The sequence below is a fragment of the Terrapene carolina genome, unplaced genomic scaffold (genome assembly GCF_002925995.2).
Source record: "Terrapene carolina triunguis isolate 2854851 unplaced genomic scaffold, T_m_triunguis-2.0 Scaffold571, whole genome shotgun sequence".
NCBI lineage: Eukaryota > Metazoa > Chordata > Testudines > Emydidae > Terrapene > Terrapene triunguis.
Window position 1 is genome coordinate 200,519 of NW_020664922.1, and position 14,981 is coordinate 215,499.

General features: G+C 48.7%; 2 protein-coding genes across 2 annotated transcripts in view; one reads left to right on the forward strand and one right to left on the reverse strand.

The window, feature by feature from the left end:
* The window catches only part of LOC115271354 (zinc finger protein 572-like), a 26,409-nt gene extending 22,385 nt beyond the window's left edge, over window positions 1–4,024 (reverse strand). Inside the window, exon 1 of the mRNA XM_029913291.1 lies at window positions 3,996–4,024. Within this exon, the coding sequence (XP_029769151.1) occupies window positions 3,996–4,024 (29 nt within the window). The remainder of the gene's footprint in view (window positions 1–3,995) is intronic.
* A 1,405-nt stretch (window positions 4,025–5,429) lies between these two features.
* Window positions 5,430–14,981, forward strand: part of LOC115271355 (integrin alpha-D-like) — a 24,192-nt gene continuing 14,640 nt past the window's right edge. The window contains 5 exon segments of the mRNA XM_029913292.1: window positions 5,430–5,499; window positions 13,516–13,630; window positions 13,766–13,869; window positions 14,137–14,205; window positions 14,828–14,941. Of these exon segments, the coding sequence (XP_029769152.1) occupies window positions 5,463–5,499; window positions 13,516–13,630; window positions 13,766–13,869; window positions 14,137–14,205; window positions 14,828–14,941 (439 nt within the window). The 5' untranslated portion in view covers window positions 5,430–5,462.

Here is a 14,981-nt window from a genome sequence, read left to right on the forward strand (position 1 = left end):
GGGGCACTGCAGGGATCTTTAGCTCAGGTATGAGGAGTGTTGCTGCAGAGTGAATGAGGAAGCCAAAAACAGCCACAAGGGAGAGGAGGCGGGGGAAAGCAACCAACTTAACCATGAAAGTTATTTATTTCTGGGTAGTTGTTATGCTTATAAGAAGCACATGGGATCTTTTTCAGGGGCAAGGCAATACGCCACGTTTATTAAAAATACAACAGTTAGCATATGCATTCAATCTCTTTTACACACACACAGTCCCGCCAGTCGATGTTATAGTTACCAGTCCAGGGTCCGGAGCAATTGAGTGGCCTGCTAGATTGATCTCGGGCAGGGAGAAGCCAGGTTCTGTCGGTCGTGACACGATGCTCTGGGGGAAGTCTTGGCAGGACGAACCCAAATTTCAAATGGCAAAGCACCTGGTTTATATAGTGATTTTCCTTCATTGGGACCAATGAGTTTTGCATCGTCATGCTGTAATCAGTGTTTGTTTTCTCAAGTTGTTCTTCTCATCCTTGTTCTTTCATCAGTCTCTCAGGGAGTTACCCCATGCTGGTTTTGATCACAGCTATCCTGTCCCCATTGATAGGTGCCTGCCTCATCTTTAGTCATCAATCTGCCCTCCTCTGACATTTCAATACGGGCATGTTGAAATCTCCTGGCACCCATTAGTCTGTCCTCGGTACCTCCCTAGAACATCTGGTCCAGTGATGGCCTTCACACTTATTTTCCTACACACATGTTCCTCATTCACACACAAAACAAGACAGCATATTGGAACAATTGTACAGGAACATCGAATTGAAACGCAGGAGAAAATAATACTTGCATTCTTTAACAAGTGGTGACCCTAAAGGTCTAGTACTGCCTTGAAATCAGCTTCAGACACAAGATTCTGGCTGATGCATCTTTACCAATGGCTCAGAGGATAATAATGTATGCATTAATGCATACTACATTATTATCCTTATCCTTTATCATACAAAATATAAACATAAAATCCTACTATTAAATAGTAACCATAGGAGCCAAACAAACAAAACAGTTATAATATTAAATCTAACTTAAATTTGATTACAATGTTAGGCTTAGCAAACTATAACTGATCACACAAGTCATGGTCAGAAGGCTACACGGAGAGAGAGAGAGAGGTGGGTTCTCAGCATTCCGTGAAGCATGAAACCATCAAGGTTCACAGGTGATGTTGGTAGCAGAGGGTCCAGAGTGCTGGAGACAGGAAGAGCCCCCAGCACAATCAGTCAGGAGAAGATGAAGTCCTAATGGAACTGATGTAAAATTTGGATCCAGGCATCAGAGCCCATACTTGAGTGGGTAGGGGTTTTTACAGGGAAATAAGACTAGATTTGTTTGAATAAACTGATGGCTCAAGGGAGAATACCAAAGTTGTTTTGTTCAGGCTAGACAATAGGAACTGATCATTCCTGGCTATTGGTGGTGCTCCTTCAAGGGAGCTCATAATGTAATTAGACAACTTAAGTATTTTGGATACCAACAGAGGATTTATTACTAGAATTGGTCTGATAAGTGGGTGTGTGCAGGCATGGCGTCATTAACATCTGGAGCAGAGATCCCCCATGATGCAGTGCTTCCCTGCTTTCCTGGTCCCAGAGTTCAGTGCGGTTCTTGCCTTGGAATCTCTGTTCCCCCTGCTGTATGCTAATGGAGATGCCTCCCTGTCCCATGTTTGATGCAAATGAGGTTAGGGGAGTTTCCTTAATCCTGTCACCCTTGTCTGGAGGGGCTTAGGTGTGTCTCCCACTGACATTTCATTGCATATTGAAAGTCTTTCTTCTGATGGGCTTTGGTTCAAGCAGAGGCTGGCGGGGGAGGTCTTTTATGAGTCAGGCTGGATACTGCACTCTGGTTCTCCAGGTGGGATGGGTGGAGTCTGGGTTGGGTGAGTGCCGGGAGGGGGAGTCGTCCTCTCTGGCCGCAGTCCTGGGGCAGCCTGCCTGCTGCACAAGTCAAACTGTACAAAGTTTGAGCTCCTGTGGCTATGACCAGACTGAAGCTGGTGATTTAATGGATGGACTTTGCTGAATCTTCCTGCTTTCTGTGCTAACAAGGTCTGTTCTATGCCATGTTCCAGACAACTATAAACCCTCCTGCTTCACCTCGCTGGCTGAGTCACTGCTGACTGTGAAGTTGGGGTGCATGGCCCTTTCGGGGGCATGTAAGGCTTCCCCACCCTGGGGCGCTCATGGCACGAACAGGGGTGCTGACTGCTCCAAGGTCGGAAGAGATCCAAGGAGGTGCGGAAGCCAAGGGAGAGTGTGCCCTGGCACTGCAAGAGGGTCCTGTCTGAACTTCATTCAGAGCCGTTCCAGAGCACCAACCCTGTGCACCCATGACAAACACAACATTTAATGAAAACATGTCAGAATCGCCAGATTGTTTCTGTAAAAAAGAAAAAAAAAATTATGAATCATTCCAATGGATCTCCCTGCAGAGGAAGAGAACTACAGAATGTGGGGGGAGAGGAGTGGTAGAATCTGCTCACAGTGAGTATTTTGGCCTAGCCTTCTAGTGGGAATGATCACGTCTACATCTAACAGATCGAATTGTTAATAGCTATAGCTTAAAATCTGGTAAACCAATTGCTTTTGAAAAATTCTTTCCAGCATGCTCTGCAAGAATTGTGCAACAAAAATCAGTGCAGGTAATGCACTGACCCCTGCCCATCTGCTGGAACACCACACGATGGAGCACCAAGATGTTGGTGTTGAAATTTGCAGTGAAAGTGGCTGAGTAAGTAAAGAGCTAAACCTGTAGGTCAGTATTCATGGGGTTGAGCTGAGAGCTCATGTCTGCAGCATCTACCCTGGCAATTGGTGGGAAATCTCCCATGATTGAACTGCCACCAACATCGCGTTCAATTGGCGCCATGGCACCAGGCCCACACTCAAAAGAGGTTCTGGTGCCTGGACTGAGAATTGATCTACCCTGGTGTGGCTGCCACAACAGCAGCTGTGGTGGAAGAGGTGGCCGAGCTTGATCCTGCTGTGAGCAGATTCAGATGATGTGGTGGTAACAACGCCTGGAGTCCCTGGAGCTTTGTCCCCTCTAGAGCTCTCAGAAATGCGCCTTTCACTGGCTGCGACCCATGGTATCAAGGCTGGAAATAGTTTAGGGCAAGATGCTACATCATAGAGAGGGCCTGACTGACAGGAGGTATCTACTGTGGCTTATCTGATATAATGTTCAGTAAGCAGCCTGGAAACTGAAAGGTGCACAATATAAATTTCTGATGGCATTTCCAGTTCTCATGTTGGGCCGGTGGAAGTTAACTAAAGCAATAAGAATCCACGTGGGAACTACATATGCAGTTCTCGTTAAGAAATTTGGTGTTGGGTCTTATATTTCAGAAGGTATATGTAGCCCTAGAGCTCCATTTGCAATTAGATGTAGGGTGCAGTTATCTGTGCAAAGTGCATATGTAATCACCCAATTAACTACTGCAATAACATGCATAAAGGAACAACAGAATTGACAATTTGCACTTGCATTTAACACACCTGAGTGTGTAATTGTGGTAACGTGTGCTTGAATTGTATGAAAATCTGCCCCTAGCAGTCCAGCAGCCAGTAGGTGGGCGCATATACACGCCCTGGCGGGCACCATGGCACCCGATGGGACCACGTAGGGGACCACTGGCTTATACTAACCGCCAAAGGAGTGTTTTCCACAAACAAGCTGGCAGTAGAAGACCATCTTCGGTATCCACGTGTTATCCATCTTCATAACATAACCAGTCCAGAGAAACGATTTGTTCATAAGCATTGCTTCCGTGCCCATGATACCACACAGCTAAAAGGACTCCGTTTTTGGAATTCTGTCCCACCAATTCACATGGGCGATCTTCCTGAGGCAGCGCATATGGAACTGATCTAGTTTCAAAATGTGGAGCGATATATGGTCCACGACTCTGATCCATACATCAGGACAACTGGTGACTGTCCAACTGCCTGACAAACTGCTACCTTCCTATGAAGTTTAACACCAGCGTCATTCCCTAGGCGTTTGGTCAATCTTCCAAAAGCAGCGCTGGCTTTGGCTAGTTGAGCAATTACATCGTCAACAGTGTTTATACCGGAGAAGGGTACGCTTCCAAGATAGCAGAACTTGTCAACAGCCTTAAGCACAGAATCAGCAGCAGTGATCACTGGAGTGCTGGGCTCTTTCCAAACAGACTGAGAGAGAATTCTGCAGAAAAGGACCTGGGGATTAGAGTGGATGAGAAGCTGGTTATGAGTCAGCAATGTGCTCTTGTTGCCAAGAAGGCCAACATCATATTGGGCTGTATAAGTAGGGGTCTTGCTGGGGATCGCCTGGCGCATGGAGGCATGGTCGCCTGGAAAGATATGCTTTCAAATTTCCCAGATAATTTAAAGGACAGGTCTGACGGTTGGTCACCTGAGGCCAGGGCAGTAGAGTTCAAACTGATGACCAGAGTGGCTAGAACAGGCATTGTGGGACACGTCCTGGAGGTCCATCAGAGCGCAGTAATAGGCCAGCGCATCCACACTGGCACTGCGGCGCTTCATCCCAGGCGCAGAAACCTCTATGCCTCTCGTGGAGGTGGATTACGAGGGGCGCTCCAGCTGCGGGGTCCGGGCACTCTACATGCGCTTGCCAGTGTGGACACCTCAGGAGTTATGGCGCCCCGGGCTGATTTAATGCGCTCCAACTTGCCAGTGTAGACAAGGCCTAGATCCCCTCCAGAGGAAGACTCACCAGGCTGCAGTTGCCATAAAAAAGGCATAGGAGGAGGCGGATGGGTGGATATTAAGACCCAGGGGTGCCCCAAATTTTCAGGTGCCCTGCCCTATGCAGCTGCATATTCTGCGTGTGCCCAAGGATGGCCCTGAGTTTGTAAGAGTGTCTGTTTAGCTGTGTGCATATCTCACTGCAGTTGTTTCTAATTGTGTATCTGTCTGTCTCAGTGTAGCTGTGTGTGTCTGTGTCTCTGTCCAGTTGTCTGTCTGGTTGCGTGTGTGTTTGTTTCAGGATAGGTGTGTGCGCAGTATTTTCTCCAAGATTTGAAACTAGAGGGTTGTTTGAATTTACAAAGGATGGGCGGGGGGGGAGGGAGGGTGGAAAATGACTAGCTGACCAATAGCATGGAGGGGGAGGGGGATGGAGGAGTTCAGGGTGTGTGTGTTTGGTCATTTTATTTGTTTGTTTTTCATCTGTCGCAATACAGCTGTGTGTGTGTCTGACTCATCGGGTGTGTCAGTGTAGTTGACTTTCCCCCCCCATCTTCTCCATTCTATTCCCGCCCTATAACACCCTGAGTCCCCCCTCCACCCCTGGCAGTGTTTCTCTCTTTTCAGATACCACTTCTCTTTCCTCTGCACTCTGCTGCCTCCTCTCCAGGCAGTGCCCTTGAACCTCACACGTCCTACGAGAGCATCCACGTTCCATAGACACCCCTCACCCAGCGCAGGATGGACCCCCTGCCTCTGATCCTCTACCTGTGTGCAGGTAAGTGCCAGCCAGAGGGACTGGGGAAAGCTGGGCTCCTCCACCTGGGTGCCCAGCGAGTACCCCTCTGGCAGGGGGATGGGAGCAGTTGGATGCTCAGGACTCTTGGGTCCTTTCCTTGGCTGGCTGTGGGAGAGGAGTGGGGTAGGTGGGTTACAGCAGGAGGCCTGTGCATCAGGACTCCTCGGCTCTGGGAGAGGAATTGGGCTCTAGTGTCTTGTGTGGGGGAGGGCTGGTAATCAGGACTCCTGGGTTCAGTTCCCTCTGTGTTCTGTTCCCCCCCAGACTCTCTGGGATGGGAGTGGGTCACAGGTGTGACTCCCTTTCTCTGTGGGGGCATGTGTGCTCTGTAGGATGTGGGGGGAGGGTCCGGCAGGTGTGAAGTGGATGCAGTGTTTGCAATTGTGCAATCCTGCTGTAAAACCACAGCCACTTCCTCCTGGTTCAATGTCATGTCTCTCCTGTCTGTGTGGCCTGGACCCATTAGGGAATGGAGGGGGGCAGACTTTGGGGTGGCTAAGGATGAGGGGGATGGGATGGGAAAGGGGGACAGACTGGGGGATGAAAGGAGGATGCCACCTCAGCTCCTCCCCCACCCCCTTTGCCCCCACCCAGCCAACCCCATATCTGGTCCTCCTATAGCCCTGGAGGGTCTCAGCTGTGGCTCCCACAACACAAGCTTACCAGGCCACCCTGCACTAATTGATAGACTCGGCAGAGAGACCAAGAACTGCCTGGGTGAAGTTGCTTCCGGTGCTATGTAATATATGGAGCTATACCTATCTCATAGATCTGGAAGGGACCCTGACAGTAGCAGCAGGACCAAGTAGTGATTTTGCCCCAGATCCCTAAGTGGCCCCCCAAGGATTGAACTCACAACCCTGTGTTTAGCAGACCGATGCTCAAACCACTGAGCGATCCCTCCCCCCTACTGAGCGATCCCTCCCCCCTGTGCGGTGGCCAATCCTTGGATGCTAAGCAGGGGAATCTCGTGTAGGAGCGGAGAGGTTATTTTACCTCTGTATTTGGTCCTGGTGCAACCTCTGCTGGACTCCTGTGGCCAGTTCTGGAGCCCACACTGCAAGAAGGATGTTGATAAACTCTAGAGGGTTCAGAGAACAGCCATGAGAATGATTGAAACATTAGAAAACCTGCCTGATAGGCTCAAGGAGCTCAATCGATCACTGTTTAGATGAATGAAGTGAAGACTAAGGAGTGCTCATCTCAGTCTATGAATACCTACCGGGGAACAAATGTTTGATGATGGACTCTTTAGTCTAGCACAGCGGTTCTCAACCGGGGGTGCACGGCCCAAAGGGAGTCCGCGAGCCCTTTCAAGGGGGCTGCGGGGCTCTGCGGCAGAAGCCCCGATCCCTGTCGTCCCCCTGTGGGGCTGAAGCTGGCGGAAGTGCGGGGCTGAATCCCTTTTTCTTGGTGCCCCCCTGTGGGGCTGAGACAGGGGGAGGCGCAGGGCTGAATCCCTGAGCTCCGGTGCTCCCTGTGGGGCAGAAGCCCTGAGCGCATGGGCAGAATTGGGGACATGGGGGCATTGCCCCTCCCCCCCAACTGCAGCACAAAATCACGGCAGTCCCAGGGCAGCTCCACACCTCCCCCCCCCACTCCCCGCCCCTGGCCAGCTCAGAGGTGGGAAGCCAGAGCCCGGCAATGTGGGACAGCTCCTGCTCTGGCTGGTGCATGGAGCAAGCAGCAGTAGCAGCAGTCCTGCCTTTCCTGCTGGTGCCCTAGACTGAAGCTCCGAGCCCCCTTTGCTCCCACAGTGGCAGCCGATAAGAGCCCCCCAGGTCTGGGGCTGGCAGACCCCTCTGGGAACAGGGAGCACAGGGGAGTCCTCCCAGCACAGTCCCTAATACCCCTCTCCTTACACCTTGAGCTACCCCCCTGCCCACACACAGCCCCTAACTACCCTCTCCCTGCACCCTGAGCTATGCCCTCCCTGCATCCTCAGCTACTCCCTCCCTGCATCTTGATTTACCCCCCTGCCCACACAGAGCCCCAACTACCCTCTTCCTGCACCTTAAGCTGTTTTCAAACTTTTTGAGCTAAGCCCCCCACCTGCTATGTGGGGCTCGAGCCCCATTGTCCCCTGTCTCCCCCCAATAGAAGTCAAACTACACCTGTGCCCAAGGCCCCTCTGCCCCCCCCCCGGGCCCTGGAATTTTTATAGCATGTTGAGGGGGGCCTCAGAGAGAAAAAGGATGAGAACCCCTGGTTTAGAAGATACAGTTCTAACACAATCCAATGGCTTGGGAGTTGAAGCTAGACAAATTTAGACTGGAAATAAGGTGTAACATTTTTAACAGCGAGAGTAATTAGTGACTGCAACAATTTACCAAGGGTCGTGGTGGATTCCCTTGTTGGGATATCATATGTAATATGATATCCTCTATGGGGCCTAGTGTGGCTGTTGTGAGTTTGAAACTGGAGTGCATGACCTGCATTTTGTCAAAAAGACTAATGACATCACAAAGTGATTTATATCTAAATCTGCTCAATTAAAAAAATAAACCTTCCAGTCCACAATGGTCAAATATTAAAATAAAATAAAAAAGACCACCCCAAAAATTAACAGTCCATCATTAGCATAATGTTTTTAAGAAATGGTCTTCCAAGCTTTACAGCTTTTCCAACTTTAATGTTGCATCCTATGGTTATACTATTTGTATTAATAATTTTAATAACCTTTATTACGTTATGTTTATACTGCCAAATAAAAAAGCAACAAAAAGTTCTAAGGCAAATAGTATATAAAATTAAATGGCTTGCAAAATTATAAAATAATATAATAATTAATGGTATTAATCATGTATCAACATGGGGAATATTGAGATATAAAAAAACTATGTATCTATGTAACATGTTATAGGCCATGGGGTTTAGTGTGGCTGTCGTGTGTTTGAAAACTGTGTCTATAACCTGCATTTTGGCAACCAAAGCAAGAACTTAAAGGTCGAGTGGTTAAAACCTATTTGTACCAAATAACTTTATGTCCTTGGAAAAAATGAAGAATCAGCAGATAAGGAAATAACACCAGTAGAACTGCTATAAAAATGTATAAAAAATTAAAAAATGGCGTGCCTTGGATCATGGCAGCCTGCCCAAAATTGTCTCTTTAAAACAAAGGGTAAAGGGCCAAAACAACAAAAACAAAAAAAGAATAACGTCACAAAGTAAATTATAAATAAAAACTACACACATGTGCAATTTAACATCTTTCAATAATCCAAAGACCTGTTTATATGTGGTGAGGTACTTGTAAACTCCCTGTATCTTGTAACTAAACTAAACCTCAACTAACCATAAAAACGTCTAACTAAGATCCATTTTGTAAACCATAAAAAGTATTTAAAGTATTATATACCAGCACTGTGTCCAGTATATGCCTGCTCCCCCATCCCGTAAAAAGGCCCCTGCTGAGGGTCTAACACCCTGTCACTGGAAATTTTAAATCAAGACTGGATCTTTTTCTAAATGTTCCAGTCTGGTTCAAACAGGCATTAATTCAGAGAAGCTCTCTGGCTTGTGTTACATAGGAAGTCAGATTGATGCTCAAAGCGGTTCCTCCTGGCATTATGTTCTGTAATTCTATGAAGGCTGATCTGCCCCTGCTACCCTACAGAAAGTGTTCCCCGCCTCCCCCTATGAATCTGGGTCAGCAAGAGATAAATCAAGGGCTTCATTCACCAGTGCTAAATCCGTTCCTGATAGTTAGTCTTCACGTGGGAGTTTCTGCTGCTATGCAAATGAATGCATGGTATGATTCACGTATAATGGTCCCCAAGGACTAGACAAAAGGGAAGCTTGAATGAGCTGGGAGTCAGGACTCCTGGGCTCTAGCCCCAGCTCTGAGAGGGGAGTGGGGTCTGGTGCTCAGTCTCAGAAAGGTTTGGGAATGAATTTGCTGAGGCTACAGCTAATGATGGGAGTTTACTGAGGGTATTCGAGGCTATTAACATCGGGTGGCCAAGACATTACATATCAACACGTTCCCAGCTGACATGCTCACAAGAGGACATGAAGGACGCTTGGACATGGAGAAATGTAAGTGCAGAGCCAGAGAGATATGGTATTGGCCACAAATGAACAATGAGAGAGAGAGAAATTGTTAAAATGTGTGAAACAGGCCCCCGGTGCCAATCTAAACAGAGTCAAAGAGGCTATGTTGATAAGCAATGAACAGTTCAGGGCATGGTCTAAAGTTGGTGTGGCTCTATTTACATACACAGGTGAGGAGCATGTATTGACACTGGATTATAATTCTCATTCTCCAGAGGTTATTTTATTAGAAAATACCACATCAAAACATGTTACAATGCACATAAAATCCGTATTTTGCTGGCATGGAATCCCTGAAGTTCTTTGGCACTGGGATGCAGCCACATCTGAGGTGGGGCATAGGAGCTGTTTGTACAGCGATTCACTCACCCGGCACTGAGATGTGGCCATTTGTTGGGTCTCTTTGGGAGGGCATAGGGGTGTGTATGACTCTCCCTCTCCGTGCGGTATGTGTGCTTGGTAGGATGTGGCTGGGAATGGGGTTGGTGGGCAGGAAGTGGACGTGGTTGGCAAAGTCCTGCTATAAAGCCAACACAGGTTCCTCCTGCTTCAAAGTCACGTCTGCTCTGTCTGTGAGGCTGGGACCTTGCAGGGCATGGGGGAGGGCAGACTTTGTGGTGGCTGAGAATGAAGATGACAGACTTGGGGCTTTGAGGCGCACTGGGAGACGAGGCCTAAGAAGGGAAGATTGGGGGTGCCTGCCCCGCTCTCCAAGCACCTGCTTTTGTCCAGCCAGCCTGACAATTTTCCAACCCCGCCCTCCAACCCCACGATTCTGCACCCCACCTTGCCCCACATTTCCTCCTCCTACCAATCTGGAGAGTCTTTACTGCCTCCAAGCCTAAAAGGGTCAGCTCCAAGCAGGGGACTCTGCTTCCCAGGGCCGGGCTTGCAGGGATGGAGCAGGCGGTGGGAGAGGAGAGCAGAGCCAACCTGAGAGATTATTACACTCCCTACTTCTCTCCCACAATTTCTCTCAGCCCTGCTGCCTACTTTGGAAGTCCTGATTGGCTGCCTGTCTCCAGGAGGTGCGGGATGTGGGGAAGACAGCCAGTCAGGGATGGGTTTCTCCACTCACCCACTTCTCCCAGCCAGTCCCATGCGGTGAGTTTTGCATTGGGGGGAGTTAGCTACCCTGTGTGGTTGGGGTTCAGTGTAGCCTCCACTGGCTGTTTGGTGATTTGTGTGTGACATGAGTTTGGAGGGACTCAGCTCTGGCTCCTGCGACACAAACTGACCAATGCGATGCTGTGACCAAACGGGCTATTGCGATCTCTGTATGCGTGAACAGGGGACCCTCGAGTAGGAGCAGAGCGGTTATTTTCCTTCTGTATACGGCCTTGGTGTGACTGCTGCTGGAATAGTGAGTCCAGTTCAGGTGCCCACAATTCACGAAGGATGTCGATAAATTGGAGAGGGGTCAGAGAAGTGCCAGGAGACTAACGAAAGGATTGGAAAACCTGCTCCATAGTGATAGACTCCAGGAGCTCAGTCTAGTTAAGGGAAGGTCAATGTCTGACTTAATCCCAGTCTGAGTAGCTATGAGGAGGACAAATATTTAACATTGGTCTCTTTAATCTAGCAGATAAAGGTCTAATATGATCGAATGGCTGAAAGTTGACACTAGACAAACTAAGGCCATGTCTACGGTAGCGATCTTACAGCAGCACAGCTGTACCCATGTAGCTGTGCCAATGTAAGAACACTTGTGTAACCGTTCTGTGCTGATGAGCGAGAGCTCTTCGGTCAACATAATTAAACAATCTCAACAAGCAGCAGTAGCTATGTTGACAGGAGGTGGTCTTCTGCCCACCATCGCGTTCTGCATATTACCACTGATGCCGGTGAAGCTTATGTCGCTCAGGGGTGGTTTTTTTCACATCCCTGAGTGACATACGTTTTGCTGACATAAGTGGTAGTGTAGACATGGCCTTTGAAAATAGAGCCGACATTTTTAACAGAAAGTGTAAGTCACCATTGGAACAGTTTGCCAAGAATTGTGGTGGATTCTTCATCACTGGACATTTTAAATCAAGATTGGACATTTTTCTGCAAGATCTGCTCTGGTTCAATCAGGAATAAATGCAGGGGAAGTTCTCTGGCTTCTGTTATGCAGGAGGTCAAAATAGATGATCACAATGGTCCCTTCTAGCTGTAGCCTTTTATTTTATTTAAAGTACATTTTGTAATGTGGTGTGACACCACCATGGGTTTGGCTCTCGCGCCTACGGTTTCAAGATTAACAGAGTGAAAGTCACCTCTGTTACTTGCTTCAAATTGAGCCTCTAGGAACACATAAAGACCAAAGGTAATGACCATCTATAATTCACTAGTACAAAGTCTAGACTATTTTATAAGTTTTATTAAAGTTAATTATGATTACCCGAGCATATAGAAATTCTATACAGACCGATGCACAATTTACAAATATAGTTATACTCACATCCCTGACAATAGTGTTAGGGTCTGATGGGTCTCTCATGGCTTGATCATCAGTAGAGGGATGATTCTTACTGGAGTCTCCCAGAGGGAGCTCAGTTTTCCCATTCTGGGCATCCCCTTTTTATACTGTGATTCTGTCTACACCTACAATCTGCGTGTGTCCATAAAAGTGTCCAACCTCTTTTTCCTTATTGGTCTGTCTCCCCTGGAAACTTAATGAACCCCAATTTTCTATAAGCTGGGTAAGTTCCCTTTATTCTCATTAGCATTGACACACAAGCTGTATCCCATGGTTAAGACACATGTCTGAGACAGATGCACGTTTATGGTATTTTTATGATCTAATATTAATCTTCTGGGTAATTTTGCACAACAAAAGCTAAAATCCTGCAGGCTTTAACCTACAGGCTATGACATTTCAGCTTGTTTTAGTCATCTCTAGTACTTAGTTCAGTATTTAGAGTAACTATCTTACACTTTTATAACCCTACAAATTAACTCTAGTTAACATACAAAGAATATATATGATATAACATAATCATAACATCATACAACAAGTGAATAATAACTAAAATCACTGGCTACATGGCCATAGAGTCTATCAATCTATGAAAACCGATCTAACCCTTCTGTACCTACAGGAAGTGCATCTGCCATGGATCAGCATCAGGAAAGCGGATGGAGATAAATCTAGGACTTCCGTCACTAGCACTGAATCCACTCATGCCCTACCAAATTCACAGTCATGAAAAACATGACCCAGACTGTGAAATCTGGTCTTTTATGTGCTTTTACCTGATCCTGTACAAATTTCATGGGGGAGACCAGCATTTCTCCAACTGGGGGTCCTGACCCAAAAGGGTGTTGCAGGGGAGTTACAGGGTTATTTTAGGGGGGTCACAGTAGTGCCACCCTTACTTCTGTGCTGCCTTCAGAGCTGGGTGGCTAGAGAGGAATGGCTGTTGGCCAGATGCCGAGCTCTGAAGGCAGTGCCACCACCGGCAGCAGCACAGGAGTAAGGGTAGCAGTGCCACAGCCCCCCCCCATAACCTTTCGACCCCCCCACACCCCCATAACTCCTTTTGCGTGAGGACCCCTTCAATTACAACACTGTGAAATTTCAGATTTAAAGAGCTGAAATCATGAAATTTATGATATTTAAAATCCGGTGACCGTGAAATTGACCAAAATGGACGTTGAATTTCGTAGTGCTCTACTCATGATATTTATATTTAAATAGGAGTGTCTGGCAGTGGTGCTATGCAAATGAATGTGGGGAATGATTTGCATCAAATAGCCCTTGAGGGCTAGACAGCTGGGAGCCAGTGGTGAGGAGCTGGGAGTCAGGACGCCTGGGTTCTATCCCTGGCTTTGGGAGAGGAGTGGGATTTGGTGGGTAAGAGTTGTGGGCTGGAATTCAGTCCCATAGCCAGAAAGCCCCAACCACTGGTCTGGTCTTCATCAGGGAAGCTCTAACTGGTGACTGTTTAACCCCTGCAGTGCTGGCACCGAGCCGTGGATTCAGCGTGGACGTGGAGGGACCCATCACCTTCCAGGAGGCAGCAGAGGGGTTTGGGCAGAGCGTCTTGCAGTTCGGGAATTCCAGCACTGGAGGGTAAGGGCTGAACGTGGGACCCCACAAGACTTGTGCCCAAGGCTGAGGGGCATGTCTGGCTGGGCTGCCTCCCCTGGGCCTCAGTCCCCTGGGTGTGTGGGCCATCCCCTAGCCCTCCATACTTTTTTCCCGCAGGCTGATTGTTTGGGCCCCGCCGCAGACAGGAAACGTGAATGAAACCGGCAAAGTCTACAAGTGTGACCCGGGCTCCAGATGCTGCCAGGAGATCCCCATCCAGAGTAGGGGCACCCTGTGCTGTGGGGGGCAGCAATAGGATTGGGGTGGGAGCCAGGACTCTTGGGTTCTGTGACCATTTCTGAGAGTGGGGGGTGGGGCTGGGAGCCAGGACTCCTGGGTTCTATTCCCAGCTGTGTGTGTGTGTGGGGGGGGGGTCTAGTGGTTATAGCAGGGGGAGCTGGGAGTCAGGAATTCTTGGTTCTATCCTCTGCTCTGGGACAGGAATGGAGTTTATTTGCTCAGCCTGGTGTGCATCTCTCCTCTGTCAGGGACCCCTGGTGCCATGAACATGTTCCTTGGTTTGTCTCTGGCTGCTCGAGGCTCCCAGTTCCTGGTAGGTACCACACTCTAATGAGATGGGTGCTGGGACTGGGGTCCCACATTTTCTCCCTCATCATTCCAGGGGACAGCTCCCTCCCCAAACCCCAATACTCATGGATGGTAGTAATTGGGCAGCGTCAGCATGACTGGAGCAATGGTACAGAGGTGACAATTGGGTGACGTCCCCATGACTACATGATAACTGTGCGAGGGCTGTTGGTAACTCCTGTAACTGGAGGGGTGGTAGAACAATGCCGTGGGGAATGGTGGTAGCCAGGTATCCTCACTTTGGCTACAGTGAAGGCGAGGTGATGTTGTCAGGATGGAGGTAAACTGGCTGTTGTTGCCATGGTGACAGTGACTGTGAGCTGAGGTAGCAGGAAGTGTTGTAACTTGGTTGCCGCCATGGCGACAGTGACTGTGCATGGACATAGCAGGGGGCATGGCAAGCGGGTGACATTCCCATGACAACAGTGACTGGACACTGCTATAGCAGGGACTGTGGTAAGCAGGTGATGGCCCCGTGGGGTCCCGAGGTCCTGTCTGCCTCAAGGGGACCGCTGCCCTGGCAGGCCCTTTCCCTGCATATCCATGGGGGGAGGATCAGGCCCCAGGCTCTATCCCACACCCTCTATTCAGAGGGGTACCCCATGGTGCACCGGGTCTGTGGGGAGAACATGTATGTCAGTCACTACTGCTTCCCTCTGCAGCAGAGCTTCTGGCAACTCCAGCCCATCCTGGACACCCAGCCAGGTGAGGGGTGACACAGGGGTGTGTATGGGGGGGACTTACA